At 38.6% G+C, this 14,301-nt stretch overlaps 3 protein-coding genes across 3 annotated transcripts; 1 reads left to right on the top strand and 2 right to left on the bottom strand.

Annotated features, from left to right (window-relative positions):
- Positions 1-235: 235 nt before the first annotated feature.
- CCT2 (chaperonin containing TCP1 subunit 2) lies at positions 236-2,314 on the bottom strand. Its single transcript, XM_068303825.1, is given in 4 exon segments — positions 236-683; positions 756-1,383; positions 1,627-2,286; positions 2,288-2,314. Coding segments are annotated over 4 exon segments (1,602 nt in total). The 3' UTR covers positions 236-396.
- A 1,791-nt stretch (positions 2,315-4,105) lies between these two features.
- On the top strand, positions 4,106-12,353 carry Pdcd4 (Programmed cell death 4). The gene is made up of 4 exons (XM_068296173.1): positions 4,106-4,634; positions 6,776-8,224; positions 8,315-8,454; positions 11,085-12,353. The coding sequence occupies exons 2-4, from the start codon at positions 6,842-6,844 to the stop codon at positions 11,155-11,157; spliced, it is 1,596 nt and encodes a 531-aa protein (XP_068152274.1). The 5' UTR covers positions 4,106-4,634; positions 6,776-6,841; the 3' UTR covers positions 11,158-12,353.
- Positions 12,354-12,933: 580 nt separating this feature from the next.
- On the bottom strand, positions 12,934-14,144 carry MED20 (Mediator complex subunit 20). Its single transcript, XM_068296184.1, has one exon. The coding sequence runs from the start codon at positions 14,010-14,012 to the stop codon at positions 13,251-13,253; it is 762 nt and encodes a 253-aa protein (XP_068152285.1). The 5' UTR covers positions 14,013-14,144; the 3' UTR covers positions 12,934-13,250.
- Positions 14,145-14,301: the final 157 nt, after the last annotated feature.

Below are 14,301 nucleotides of genomic sequence, written 5' to 3'. Positions count from 1 at the left end.
TTTTTGTGGTTTATGGTTCCGGCAGTTGTTTGCGGAATTCCCTTCGATCAATTTGCGCACATTAAATGCTTACAAAAATTGTAATACAAAATTTGCATGTGTATTTCATTTTAGACATTTTTGAAATGTGTGTTTTGGGTGTTTTGTTCGCTCTCTTCTCTCTCTGGGTTACAATGGGGGTGTTTGAAAAGCGTTTCAGCGAGTATGTGTGTGTGTGTGTTCATGTTTGTGTGGATTTGCGTGCGTGTGTGTGTTTTTATTATTATTATTATATTAAACAAAACATAAAATTAGCGATGAATTGTTAAACGAGAGTCGGGGGTACCTTTTTTTTTGTGTTTGTTTAAAAAAAAAAAATCCTAGAACAAAAAGAATACTTAGTGAAAAAAAGGAGGTCTAGCAATAGCCCCTGTCGGGAACACGTCGGCGTGGTGCACATTTAATAATGTCATCTACACGGAGAATCATTTCGGCGGCCTCCGCAGCTGACTGAAGAACCTGACGCTTAACAGCAAAGGATTCGGTGATGCCCAGTTGACGAACATCAGCCACCTTGCCCTGTTCCATGTCCAGGCCCAAATGGTGTTTACCCTGGGCATGGCCAGCACGAAGCTCCGAGATCAACTGAGCGGAATCATAGCCAGCATTCTCAGCTATGGCTGTGGGCAGAGACAAAAGAGCACCTAAGATAGGAAGAGAGGGAAGCAAGAAGGTTTAATTAATTGCTCAATTATCGGCAATTCATTCACACTTACGGGCAAATGCCTCAATGGCAATGGCCTCTTTGCCTGGTGTCTCAGCAGCCTTCTTCAACACAGCATTGGCCATTAAAGCTTCCGAGCAACCGCCGCCATAGACAATGCGCGACTCCTTCACTGTGGCCGCCAACACACACAAAGCGTCATGCAATGAGCGATCTGCTTCATCCAGAATCTGTTGTGTAGCTCCACGAATCACAATGGTACAGGCCTCGCCCAATTTGACGCCACTGAAACGCAGAAGAGTATCCTCGCCAATCATAACCTGTTCGATGAGGTTGCATTCGCCCAGTTTAACCAGCGATGGATTCTCAAAAGTCGAAACGATTTCACCTCCTGTGCAATAGGCCAGACGCTCAATGCCATCAAAATCGGCATGTTCAATGGCCATCACTTGGGCATCGGCAAACAATTGCTCTGGATAATTATAAATCAATTGACGATTGATGAACACATTGCATTTGTGGGTTAGAATTTTGTCCACTTTCTCCTTCATCTTCTCCTTTTCGGCCATTTCCAAATCAGCAATTTTTGCCAGAGAATCAACTTTGATGCTACTGCCAAATACCTTGATCTTATCCGTGTCCATGGGTGTATTGGCGATTAAAATTTTTGCATTTTCAATCTAACAAAGAATAGAAAACTCAATCAATTTCATTTTCACATCATTTCACATCCAAAAATTTCAAATATTTTGCATTATTTTATGAAGATTCGTATGCCCATCGAACTCGTCAAAATGGCTGTGATATGAATATTTGACAAGTTAACATAGCTCACAGTCATTTTGACGCGACCATGGACATCAGTTGTAAGCTTAGCAGTTGCCAGAGTAGGTGGGTTGGGGGGAGCACATTGAAATACTTACACGCTGTGGCTGATGAACACCTGGTTTCTTATCCAGCAAGAAACCGTCATCCAAGAACGAATCGCCCAAAGTGCCGCCCGATTTCTTAATGATCTGAATGGACTTTAATTCACCAGAACCCTTTAAACGTAGCACAGCATCCACAGCGAGATTGGCAAAGAAGTCCTTGTGTTGATGCAAAATTTTTGAGGACAAAGTGGTACGGGCAATGTTCAGAAGATCCTCCTTAAATTTCTCATTATTGGCAGAATTATCCTGAGTGGCACTGATAAGAGCCTCCAAGGCAACAGCGGTAGCTTGACGCCAGCCAGAGACAATGATCTGTGGATGCAATTTCTTCTCGACCAATTTTTCAGCCTCGCGCAATAGCTCAGAGGCCAGTACAGTGACAGAGGTGGTGCCATCGCCAACTTCCTCATCCTGGACACGCGACATATCTACCAGAATCTTTGCTGCTGGATTGTCTACACCAACGGCGCGTAGAATTGTGGCGCCATCATTGGTTACCTCCACCTGGCCAGCATTGCGTCCAGTGGCTACCAATATCTTGTCCATACCCTTGGGTCCCAGAGTACTCTTTACCAGATCGCCAATGGCAATGGCTCCAATAAACGAAGAGAGGCGAGCCATTTCGGCTTTCTCTTCCTGCGCCTCATTTTTTGAGCACGCGTACGGGATTTAAAGACATCTCCTGCAATGACGAGGAAGAACGAGGACAAAAAGGAAGAGGAAACAATTAGTTTCAATTTAAGTTTGTTTGCCCACTTCAACATAACCCCCAAAAAGAAAAAACTTCTGTTGGTCAAAGACACCGATCCAATCATGACGATGACTCATCCCCAAGAGATTGACATAAAATTCTAGAAATTTCAGACAGATATGATTAATTCTGCATATTTTTTACATTCTTCAGACTCTTATTAAACCCATGCGAGGAGCCGTTGTCCAGAACCTTCTAGAAATAAGGGCTCCCCGCTCACGTGCTCCATAGAAGCCGCTGACTGTCAAATAAAAAACCGACTACGACCACCCGGCAAATGAAAATGGTTTTATGTATGAAATTATCAATGAAATCTTTGTAATTCCATTAAACACTATACACTTGAACTGCAAACAGATGGGAAAACTATTTAAATGTTTATAACTTTACCATTTTCTATGCTTATAACTCAATTTTTGATCACAGAATTAATAGGAAACCACACGGGGCGCAACAAAGCCACAAAGAAAATGGTGGATGTTGAGTGTGACCATATAATACACTAATAGAGATGGTTTATTTATTTTTCCGATAACAGTGACTTCAGATAACAATTACACGTGAAATTAAGTTCCCCTATCTCATCGCTAAACAACATCCGTTATATTAGCGGTTGAGCAGAGACGGAAAAATTAGTTTAAGATCGAAACCATGTCGACAAAGGCGGAATTAAATACTACCATCATTAATTCTTCCGATTGGACTAATAAATGCATTACCTGCCCATTTGACAAAACGCACCGTTTGATGCCCAATCGCTTGCTGACTCACTTAAGCCGTTGCGCCCGTAATTATTCCGGCAGTGAGATGAAACGCTGTCCATTTGACATTTCTCATGTGGTAGTCGTGGCCAATATGCATGTAATAGTAGTCCTAATACCAAACGCGTACAAGTTTTAAATAACTATATTTGAAATTTTACAGGATCATGTTATGTCGTGTGCTAATCGGTCGAGCTTTGAACGCTTTCAACGCCCTGATAAATTGCCAACTAAACCAATTGCGGAGCAAACGCAGGTCATTGAAACTACTGAAGATTGGGATAAAGATCCAGAAGTACCCTCTTACGATCCGTCAGTCTATTGCGCCACTAATCCTGTGGTACGCACTCTTTATGGTCTCTCAGCGGCTGCTCGTCGTGATTTCCGTGAATTAGAACGTAAACGTTTTCGTTCTTTTCCTAAGAAACTAGAAACAGTTAACCAGACCAAAGATTCTAATGCAGAAGATTTTTTCATCATTGATGAGGAATATGAAGAGTAGAATAAATTAGAAAATGATTCTATATTTTTATCGACATTATGCAAAATAAACTTTTGTTTAAAATCTACCCGCCCGCTCGTAACAAAGCGAAAAAAATTCTTTTTTCTTATGGTCACACTTTGCTAAGTGAGAATCAGAGAGCATTGGTTTTTCATGTCCGGAAGGGTATCTTGAATTATGATTAGTTTTTTTTTAAACACAACCATATCTAGCAGTTAACAACTCATTATGTCAAAACATATATAGTTTTTTTTTTTCATTTGAATAAGTACAAAAATTATTAAATAAAAACGAAAAATCAAATATAGTGAGAATTACAACTAAGTGACACGCTTGGCCATCATGTCTAACATGTGTGAAGAGTATTAAATGGTCGACTCTATTACTAAGCACACCCAACGACGCATGCTAGCTGCTGCTACCTATAAAAGCGCCCGACGAATTGTTCTCTCGCTCAGTCTCAGTTGATTTTTCATGGCTGTCGTTTCCTAGCGGGCTTACGAATTTGTTTACGAAAAAAGGAAAGAGAAAAAAATAAACGGTTTATCGAATTTAAAACAACAATTTTGTATAAAATCAAAAGGCTTTGATACATATATTTTAAAAGCAACTGTCCCGAAAAAGGCGTTAACTGAGTGGTTACTGCTACTCCTCCTCCTCCGCTCACTTCATGCATACAGTTGTATGTGTGTGGATGTATGTGTGTTTGTGTGTGTGTGAGGTGTGAGAATGCATCGTAGGTTCCAGTAACAAAATAAAAAAAAGCAAAAAGACGTGAAAAAATTGCAACGAATTTGTTGTCGCAAAGGAACTAACTGCATTTAAAAGAGCTTTTTACAGTTTGCAAAGACAACCAAAACTAAAAGCACCGCGAGGCAACTTTAACTTTGCAGTCTCAGTGTTGTTGCAATTGTTGTAGATAGCAGCAGCAGCGTGTAAAGGCCAAAAACCAGAAGAGCACAAACACAAATAAAGCACAAACCATGTAAGTAAGAGAATCGGATAAAAGAGCAAAATGAAATTGTAGATAAAAAAAAACTGTCATTTGCCGGTGATTGCGAAAATGAATGCAAAAATACAAAACAGAATACATGCACATACACGTACATACACAGTTATGTGCAAACGATCAACACAGTGTGGTTCAAAATATTGGTACACTTTCATTTAAAAGGGATCCCTTTTACAATTTTCCGATTGGATTTTCTGGTATGTTCCAGACTTTTCAAATTGACAATTTTGTTTTTGGTCTACGTGATAAATTCGGCCGGCACGCACGCACACAAACAGCTGCACACCAATGGGCCTCTCAAACAAACATGAGGACTGGGTGGGGTGGGCTAATAGGGCAGCCGTCTGTGCTGGCTGCTTATTTTTCGTTTTTTTACGTTTTCATTGTTATTTATGTACATGCATGTGTCTGCGTGTATATGTATGTATGTATGTACATACAAATGTAGATATGTATTTATTTATTTTGGTTCCAAAAACCGTCTCCAAAATTGTTATTGAGATCTCCCGCAAAGTATCAAATATTACAGTGACGGCTAACATTATTAATGCAGCTAAGAAAATATATTCATGTGGTAAAACTTCTCATCATATTTTTAATTATTCCATTTAAGACATTCTTACATATGTACATATATATATGTATATGTACATACTGACATTAACTAGATCATGTCTCTCAAACAAGAAACCTTTTTTGATTTTTTCCAATTGTCACTTAATTCTTGCTTGGACTGTAAAATCCCAAGAAACTGTAAACAATGTTGTTGTTTTTGTATTTCTTCCTCTTTATCCCTCTGTCCGTCCCACTCTGCGGCTCCGCAAGAAAAACAAAATTTTGCAAAATTTCTGCGACGCAGTTTCTCGACGGCGTCACTTTTTATGCTCTCCCTTTCACTCTTCCCCTTTACATAGGCACGCACAGAACAAAAACAAATCGTTTCTCTTCCTCTCTCTCTCGTTCGCTCGCTACCCTGACGAAAAAAGGGGGCAAACACAACAAGTGCGAGAACCGAAAAACATGAAGAAGAAGGGGAAGAAATGATAAAAACATAGAAATTCGTAAGGGGCACACAAAATTTCAAGGTTAAACCGGGCAAAACAAACATAAAAACCGGTTACAGCATACAAACTTACATATGTATGTATACATATATATGTATATGACAGCAGTCTGATACATTTCTGTATATTCTGTACATATGTATGTATACATATGTACAATATCCACGTATAGAAGATAAAAACGATTCAGACGGAGGAGAGGAAGAGAGAGATGTCGAAAAGCACAAAACCAAAACACAATAAAGCAATGCGGTATATGAACATACATATACATTTATGTATGTACATATGTATGTACATACATATGTATTTATTATTATTATTCGTATTATGTTTCTGTTCAATGTACCGCGTATATACATATGTACATACATACATACATATGTGTACATTTATACAAATGTAAGGAAAAATTCTGAGCGAGCACCTTAGCTTCAAATAAGGACGAAAGAGATGGCATAATCAGTTTTGCGTGTGTGTGTTGTTTTCGGGGGTTGCAAAGCTTTTTGCATTCTCTATTACTCTAACGGTATAAATTATGTTGAACTGTGTGCTTGTGACCTTGAATTTGGTTTCGACAAGGAACAGTCTAGTACACACCCACTTCTTAACGTAAATATGCATGGATGTACATAAATATTAAAGAAATGGAACGAGTATGTCAAATTTCCAATATACTGAAACAATCGAGTATACAAGCTGGATTCGTCTCAGTGGCTTCAAAACAAAAACACTCAAATTCGAATCACGCGACGGTTATTTATGTACCTGTGATGGTATCCATATTGTCAGATCGAACTTCTTTTTTAAAAATTGGAAATTGCAATTTTTGGAAGCGAACTAATACTGTGCATACTCCCAAAAATGTTTGTTAAAGCCCTAAATTAACTGGATTAACTTTTAGCTTTAAATTCAGGAATGAGATGCACGTTTGACTTCTGTTAGCCCAGGAGCACGTAGTAGAACGGTTATTTCTTGTTTTTATTTTTTTTTTCTTTAAGCAATTATATTAAAGTTAATTGATCTCGTTTTTGTTTTTATTTTGCTTAGCCTGCACCTGGTGATAGAGTACAATCCAAGACCATTCCAAGGAAAGGAAAGATCATCGAAAAGATCATGGAAATTGAAGCACACCATAATAAACATGCTACAAGCAATGGTGGCGGTGGAGGCACTGGTACTGATTCCAAGGAAAGTTCTGTTGAACGCGAACTGAATGGCGAGATTGAGGCAGTGGAACTAAATGGTAGCGGTTCCTCTAATGGGCATATTAAAAAGCCATTGCCTGTGTCGGCTGATGGACATGGCGATGGACGGATTAAGCGCAAGGCCAAGCGACTTATACAAAGACAAAATAGTGGTAACGGTGGCAGCGGTGTTGGCGGTGGTGCTTCCATAACTTCTGCGACAATACCAACCAATGGCTCAGCCGCCTCCCCAGGAGCCTTCTCATCGCCACTGTTGTTGACAGCGAATGGCGGCGGCGGGACACTGCATTCGGCTGTTGGAAGCGTCAGTGGCAGTGGAAGTGGAGGCGGCGCCGGCTATGTGGTGCCCCATCGTCGCTGGAAAAACAGTCGACGTTCACGCAATTTGAATCGTGGTCGCGGACTTCCCAAAAAGGGCGGCGCCGGCGGTAAGGGCGTATGGGGACTACCTGGCTCAGAGGCATTGGCCGAAGTCTATGAGGATGAGAACGATCCTAACTATGATAGCAGTGAATGCAATGATCGGAATGTGGAGCTACGTGAGGTGATTACAGAAATCACACCTGAGGAATTCTTTAAATTGGCTGAGCCAATTGTTTTGGAGTATTACGAGCATGGCGATACTCATGAGGTTGCTGTTAGTTTCGATGAGATATTGCAGGGTCCTTTGCGTGAGCATATTACTAGCATTTTAATCGAAATTGCCATGGATCATAAGGATTCGCAGCGTGAAATGACATCGGTGCTTATTTCTGATCTCTATGGCCGTGTTATAACCGGCAAGGATATTGAGAAGGGCTTCAATATGCTACTAATTAATCTGCCCGATCTCATACTCGATACTCCAGAGGCTCCACAAATGTTAGGCAATTTCATAGCACGTGCCGTTGCTGATGATTGCATCCCACCGAAATTTATAACCAAACCCGAGGAGCGCACGGATTTAAATGAGTATGCCGATCAGGCATTACGACGAGCTGATTCACTGCTCCACAAACAGGGCTGGGCACATCTTGACAATGTCTGGGGCATGGGCGGGCCGTTGCGTCCGGTGAAGACAATCACCAAGCAGATGACATTGCTCCTCAAGGAATATTTATCGTCGCGCGATATTTCCGAAGCGCAGAGATGCCTTCGTGCCCTCGAGGTGCCGCACTATCATCACGAATTGGTCTACGAGGCCATTGTTATGACCCTAGAGTCGCTCAGCCAGACCACCGAGGAGGCCATGTGTGAGCTGCTCAAGTCATTGGATCTCACTTGTCTAGTGTTGCCTGCCGGCATGGAACAGGTGGGTAACACTTGAAATTTGTAGAGAAACATTTTGCGCTAATCTCTTCAATGAGTTTTAATTTGTTCTTTTTTTCCGGTCCTTTTACAGGGCTTTATGCGCGTGTATGATGATATGGCTGATATTGTATTGGATGTACCATTGGCCTACATTATACTCGATCGTTTCGTTGAGCGCTGCAATCGTGCTGGCTTTCTTACTGACAAGATTATCAATAATGTGCCATCACGGTAAGTATATATTCATATGAATATCGCTGCCAAATTCCACCATGCCCCTCTGTCCCTCTTATATGTTTGTAATATCAGCATTGATAGATAAAGTAGTGGTAGAAGAAGAAGAACAATGAATCCGCCCCATCGCGCCCCCCGCCTACCTGTAAAAGGGCAATAACACATTGAGTAATGCAATGCAGCAATGAGAGCGATGAGAACATTGCGAGTTTACGTAATTTTTATTTGTTTCTCTTCGGGAACCGTCGTCTATCTATCTCTCGCCCACCCCCACACCCACCCACCGCTATCTCCCTCCACGACCAGTCACTTTCATTTGTTTACTGCTTATGAAACTCTGTTGTTTATAAATTGAGTGTTTGGCGAGGCTATTCTGGGGAATAAAAAAGGAGTGCATATACGATTCGCAGAAAACCTTACTCCTATTCTTATATAACGTTTTCTTCGATCAGTCTTTCTAATTACAAATCAAATTTCTTTTATTTGTTTATTAGACTTGTCTAACAGACATACATGGATATTTATAAATACATATATATGTATGTACATACATACATATATGCATATCTATACCTGTAGAATAAACAACAAACCATTTTTGTTTTGCCGGCATTTCAATATTTGTGATTTGTTTTCACGCTTTTGGCTGATACACAGAAATCTTTATATGTATGTATGTATGTATGTACATATATACTAAATTGGACTGGTTTCTTTTATTGTTGTTGATATTGTTAAAAAAAAACAACAACCTCGTAGTAAATTTAAGTATTTCTGATGAACTAAAATTTAAAATGCGTAAATTGCAAATAGTGGCAAAAATAACATTGCGTATGAGTGATATATGATCTTTAGATTATTTTATCGTCGAATGAAATAATGGGAAAAGTTGTCCATCCCAATTATTGCGCATACGACATATGTGGCCTGTGGGTATGTACATATACATACATATATACATATGTACATGTTTCTATTGCGCAGTTAGTTTTCTTTGGTTTTGTTTTTCTGTTGTTTTTGTTTCTTCCCTTCTTCATCTACTTTTTCATTGGGGCAGTCCGCGACGCCGCTGATTGTGTGTGCAGGTTTATCAGGTGCCGGCTAGTTATTTATTTATTTTTAGTCGGCGTTGTTTTTTTTCTTCTACTTCGTTGGTTTGTTTTTGCTTTCTGTTCTTTTTTTCTTGGTTTTTTATTTCATAGTTTATTTAATTTATCGATAACGCAAACAAAATGTTGATAGGTTGGTACCGGGGGGTAACGCGAAGTGTTGTTGTTGTTGTTGTTTTTGTTCTATTGATTATTGTTGTTGGTATAACAACCTGCATTTGGCTCAAGATCGCGATATGTATGTGTGTGTGTGTGTGTGTGTGAAGGTAAACATGGCGGCCAAGCTGCTGCTATCGACCTGCCTCTCTTGCCACACCCACTTATGCAGTTGCAGTAGTTGTTGTAACTGCATTTGCATTCGCCTTGATTGCGGCTATTGCTCTTTGGCACTTTAAAGCACAGTAGCAAAAAACAACAACAAAAGCAGCAACTGCACTCACATTGCACATGCATTTATATGCACATGTATGTAGCCAGAGAGAGAGAGAGACACTAGAGACGTCGACGCCAACGCAACGGCAGCTGTGAGCTCGCCATCCGACACATGTATGTATGTATGTACATCCGTGCATACACACATACATATGTATGTACATATGTTTGTACAGACACAGAGTGTCTCACATTTTTTTCAACCGGCACATGATCAAAACAAAAAAAAAATACCCTTTATCTTTATTTTAGCTTGAACAAATTGCCACATCCTCTTAAAAAATATAAAAATATTTAGTTCTCAATAATAAATTGCTGCAGTTAATGAAAAACAAGAACAAAACCTTGCAAATATCCACAAACCGCGATTTCAAATAAACTCTCCAAATGTGAACATTACCGTATGTTTTTATGAGTGACTTATTTTTGTGCAACGTGCATACATACACACATATGTACATACATACATAGGTACATATGCATGCATGTCTGTGTATGCACAATTAAAGCTGCGCTAAAGCTTCAAATTCGATATTTGGTGGGCAGCAGCAGCAGCAGGCAGCAGCAGCCGCCTGGTCTGACTTTAACATTTCGAAACTAGTTTTATGTTCTCTATACTAAGTCACAGATAGTTGAAGAGAGATAGCGTGAGAAGGAGAGAGGGAGAGAAAAAGGGTCAACGGTTGAATGAACTTTTTGTGCAAATTTCTGAAACGCATTGAGATTTTATTTTTGCCAAAAAATTTACTTAAAGTATTTTGTAACATAAAAACATTAGCGACTCAGTGCGGGAGGGGGAAACTGCATATAGATATGTACATATGTATGTAACATATGCAGTACAAGGCATTATTTAACTATGTATTGTAAATTCATGAAGGCTTATGCAACAGAAAGGAAATCTTATGATTATTGACCTAGTATTCTTTAGTTTAAAATCAATTTAAGAATGATTTTTCTGAAGTAGGATACTTTGATTCTGATAAGAGAGGGAGAATGATGGAACTAATGCAGTTTTAATGTGCAATAACTACCTTAGATTGTATGTGTATGTTAATTTTTTCTTTTTATCATCAATCTTTTCAGCGGTCGCAAGCGTTTTGTATCTGAAGGTGATGGCGGTCATGTTAAGCCTGCCACCATGCCCATACGAGACTAATAAGGAAGCATAAGGACATCCGAAGTGTGAGGCGAGTGCAAGAATAACACCACAAAACACCAAAATACAGGAAGGAAGAATGGGGAAAGAGTATAATGAAATAAAAATGGAATAAGAACCATATACATACATATATGTGTATATTATCTCATATATGAAGGAGGAGAAGAAGGAAGAGAGACAACAATTAAACGGGAAATGATATATCTGTCCTCCTGAAACTACAAATTATAAATACACATAAATATACATGTATACTTATGTGTCTGTGTATACATACCTACATATAAAAATCCTATAGACAAATGCTGGGGATTTTCTTACCGAAATCAATTTTGAATTCGTTCACAAAACTATGTAATGGTTTTTTAATGTAAATGTTAAAAACCCATTCAAAACGGTACATGTATGCATGAATTCTGTTATTCTTCATAATACTTACATAAATGTATGAATTGGTATGATATGCTGTTTACATACTAGAAACCAAAATGCTAAACCGTTTCAACCAACATTTGCATTTCGGAAAACAACAGCTATGTATGTATATTTTCAAAAGATATTTGTAAAATTCAACGAATGAACCAATGCAAAGACAACAATTTGTGTGGTAGGAGAAGGATCATGACGAATGGCGATAAGGAATCGCGAAAGCAGCGTACTTAGCACGCTGTTATATTACAATATACTGTTATCATAAACACACAAACACACACAGACACAATTACAGACAATTAATATGAATATGCGAGATACAGAAACGATGTAAAATTTAAGTTGAACATGATTGCATAATGATTAAGAAATTAAAAAAAAAAAAAAACCATCATTACGATAAACTATTATTAATTTTATACGTACGTACATAGCTACACCAACCTACCTACCTACATTTTTTCAATATTTCACAAAAATTCAACAAAATTTGTTAATAAATGTTAAGCCAAAAGAAAATAACGCAAGAAAAGAAAACAAATAAGAATACCAGGATTAGACATACACTGATTGATCATATACATATAAATTTTTTTTTTTATTTTTTTATGTTTAATCTTACATATGCATTCAAACAAACAAACATACATACATATATGCTATATACTACACTTACATTTATAAATATATACATATATATATATTTTTCTTGCTTACTTTTTGGAATAAAACAAAAATCATTTAATCGTTTGTAATGAGAATACACGCATTTTATATATGTATGTATATACACATATACATACACATACAAACTAAGACAGAATATGTAAAGTATAAAGGTGTATGCGGGCTCCCATTCCCTTAAATGACCACGGCCCCAAAATCGAACTATTATTATTTGATTAATCTTTTGCCACATTGAAGTCAAAATTGGAAATCATTTTTTGCGATTTGGCCATTTTTTTCTTGTTTTTGTCGTCCTAGTTTTAAAATGTTTCCAGGGTCGTCCTTTTTGCCGCTGTCCAGAGCCAGGAGAAATGCTCTCCAGAGCAATTATATTCCAATCTGGTTTATTCCAGTGTCTGCAAATAGGCAAACGGATCACATCTTTTATTTAAGTAGTTTCTGCATTGAATATCCAAAGTTTCTGGTTTTTGGCAACTGTTTCACGTTGTCCACTGAATAGATTGGCATATTCCTCAATTATTTAACCAATTTTGGTTTAGAGATTTGTCAAAAATACAAAATATGTATAATTCATTGCAAAAAAATAAATAAAGTCCTTAGAACTTGCCATGGAAGACAACTTACAATATCAGAGAGAAATGGAAACACTTTGAATCTGAATCTGAAGACAGACATACACTTTATTTACGATATTTGTTTGTTCTCTTTCTGTTTTAGCCTAAAACAATTGATATTCTATTTACGATCGAAAAAAGAGCAATTTAAGAATATACATGCATACACATCCACACAATATATAAATATACATATATCAATTAATATGTATATAATAACTATTGTGTTACAAAAATATATTTAAAAATAAAAGATAAAGAGAGAAAAAAAAATTATAAGCGAAAATTTCTTTAAAACTATTCAGTGGTGGATGCAGCTGGAGCTGGAGGTTCAGCAGGCTCCAGTTTAACCTCACATCAGGGTCTGCCCATGCCCACGCCCACTCCTGCAATCGAACTGGGCGGCATATGAATGGGCTGAACCGAAACTCCAGCAGCTCCGCCCACATGGACATTAACGTGCTTTCGATAGTTTGTGAATTGCTCCAAATACTGTTTAACTGTATCCATTGGCTCGTAGAGATCATTATGCTTGGCATGAAGGAGCTGCTGTTGGCCCATGGCATTCATTATTGTCTGGGTGGTAAAGTAGTTGGGATAATCCTTTGGCACCTGCATAGCCAGAAATCCCTGCAGCATTTCCCGTATCATTTCCCAGCAATATGAGAGAATGACGCACGATTTGTATTCAATCTCGATAAGTATGCCCTTGAAGTGTTCCATCATGGTCACCGATCCCAGTTTAATGACAAAGTCTCCATACTCAAAGCGAGCTCCGCGAGATTCAATTTTCGTTTGTTTCTTCGAAGCAAATGTCGCCGTCATCTTTAGCATAAGCAAATCGAATATGTTGTCCGCCACCAGGGAGACTTGTTTCCCAGTCCCATTGTCAATGATAGAGAAGGTGGAGGCGGGATATTCAGAATTGTGTAGGACATGGACTGCCCGACTTGGTGCTCCGCCATGCTGAGGCGTTGAAATAAATGTCTCGCAGTCCACCAGAAATTGGCCGGCATGGGTAGCACCCAGCGACAGCAGACGCTTCGATAGATGATCGACAATGTAGGCGCCAGATTTGCCCTCGGGTAGCGGATAGGGCTGGAGCACAGTGACACCCATATATGCTTTAATTTGGATTTTATAAAATGTGAATGAGCCGGTGATTTCTGAGTTAAGTTTTTGTTTTATTTTTCTTATTTGTGAGTAACGCAACACCGTTAATCAGCTGCTACCATTCGACAATATCCAACACTGAACAACACTGGTAAGTTATCGACATTATCGGATCAAAACCTATCGTAATCGACATTATAGGAGTAAACATATCGGAAACCTATCGTAGTCGACATTATTAGCGCAAAGTTATTGTAATCGACATTTTTGGCGCAAAGTTGTCGACGGATTTTAA

Source organism: Drosophila tropicalis, unplaced genomic scaffold, assembly GCF_018151085.1.
Source record: "Drosophila tropicalis isolate 14030-0801.00 unplaced genomic scaffold, ASM1815108v1 contig_158, whole genome shotgun sequence".
Classification (NCBI taxonomy): domain Eukaryota; kingdom Metazoa; phylum Arthropoda; class Insecta; order Diptera; family Drosophilidae; genus Drosophila; species Drosophila tropicalis.
Note: the sequence above shows the minus strand (reverse complement) of the source record. Positions and strands in the feature narration are given on the sequence as shown.

Bases quoted from the DNA above. Each gene is read 5' to 3' on its own strand.
- Pdcd4 (XM_068296173.1), top strand. From the start codon at position 6,842: ATGGAAATTGAAGCACACCATAATAAACATGCTACAAGCAATGGTGGC. The intron at 8,225-8,314 runs GTGGGTAACACT...GTCCTTTTACAG, and splicing joins TGCCTGCCGGCATGGAACAG to GGCTTTATGCGCGTGTATGA. The intron at 8,455-11,084 runs GTAAGTATATAT...CAATCTTTTCAG, and splicing joins ATCAATAATGTGCCATCACG to CGGTCGCAAGCGTTTTGTAT.
- MED20 (XM_068296184.1), bottom strand. From the start codon at position 14,012: ATGGGTGTCACTGTGCTCCAGCCCTATCCGCTACCCGAGGGCAAATCT.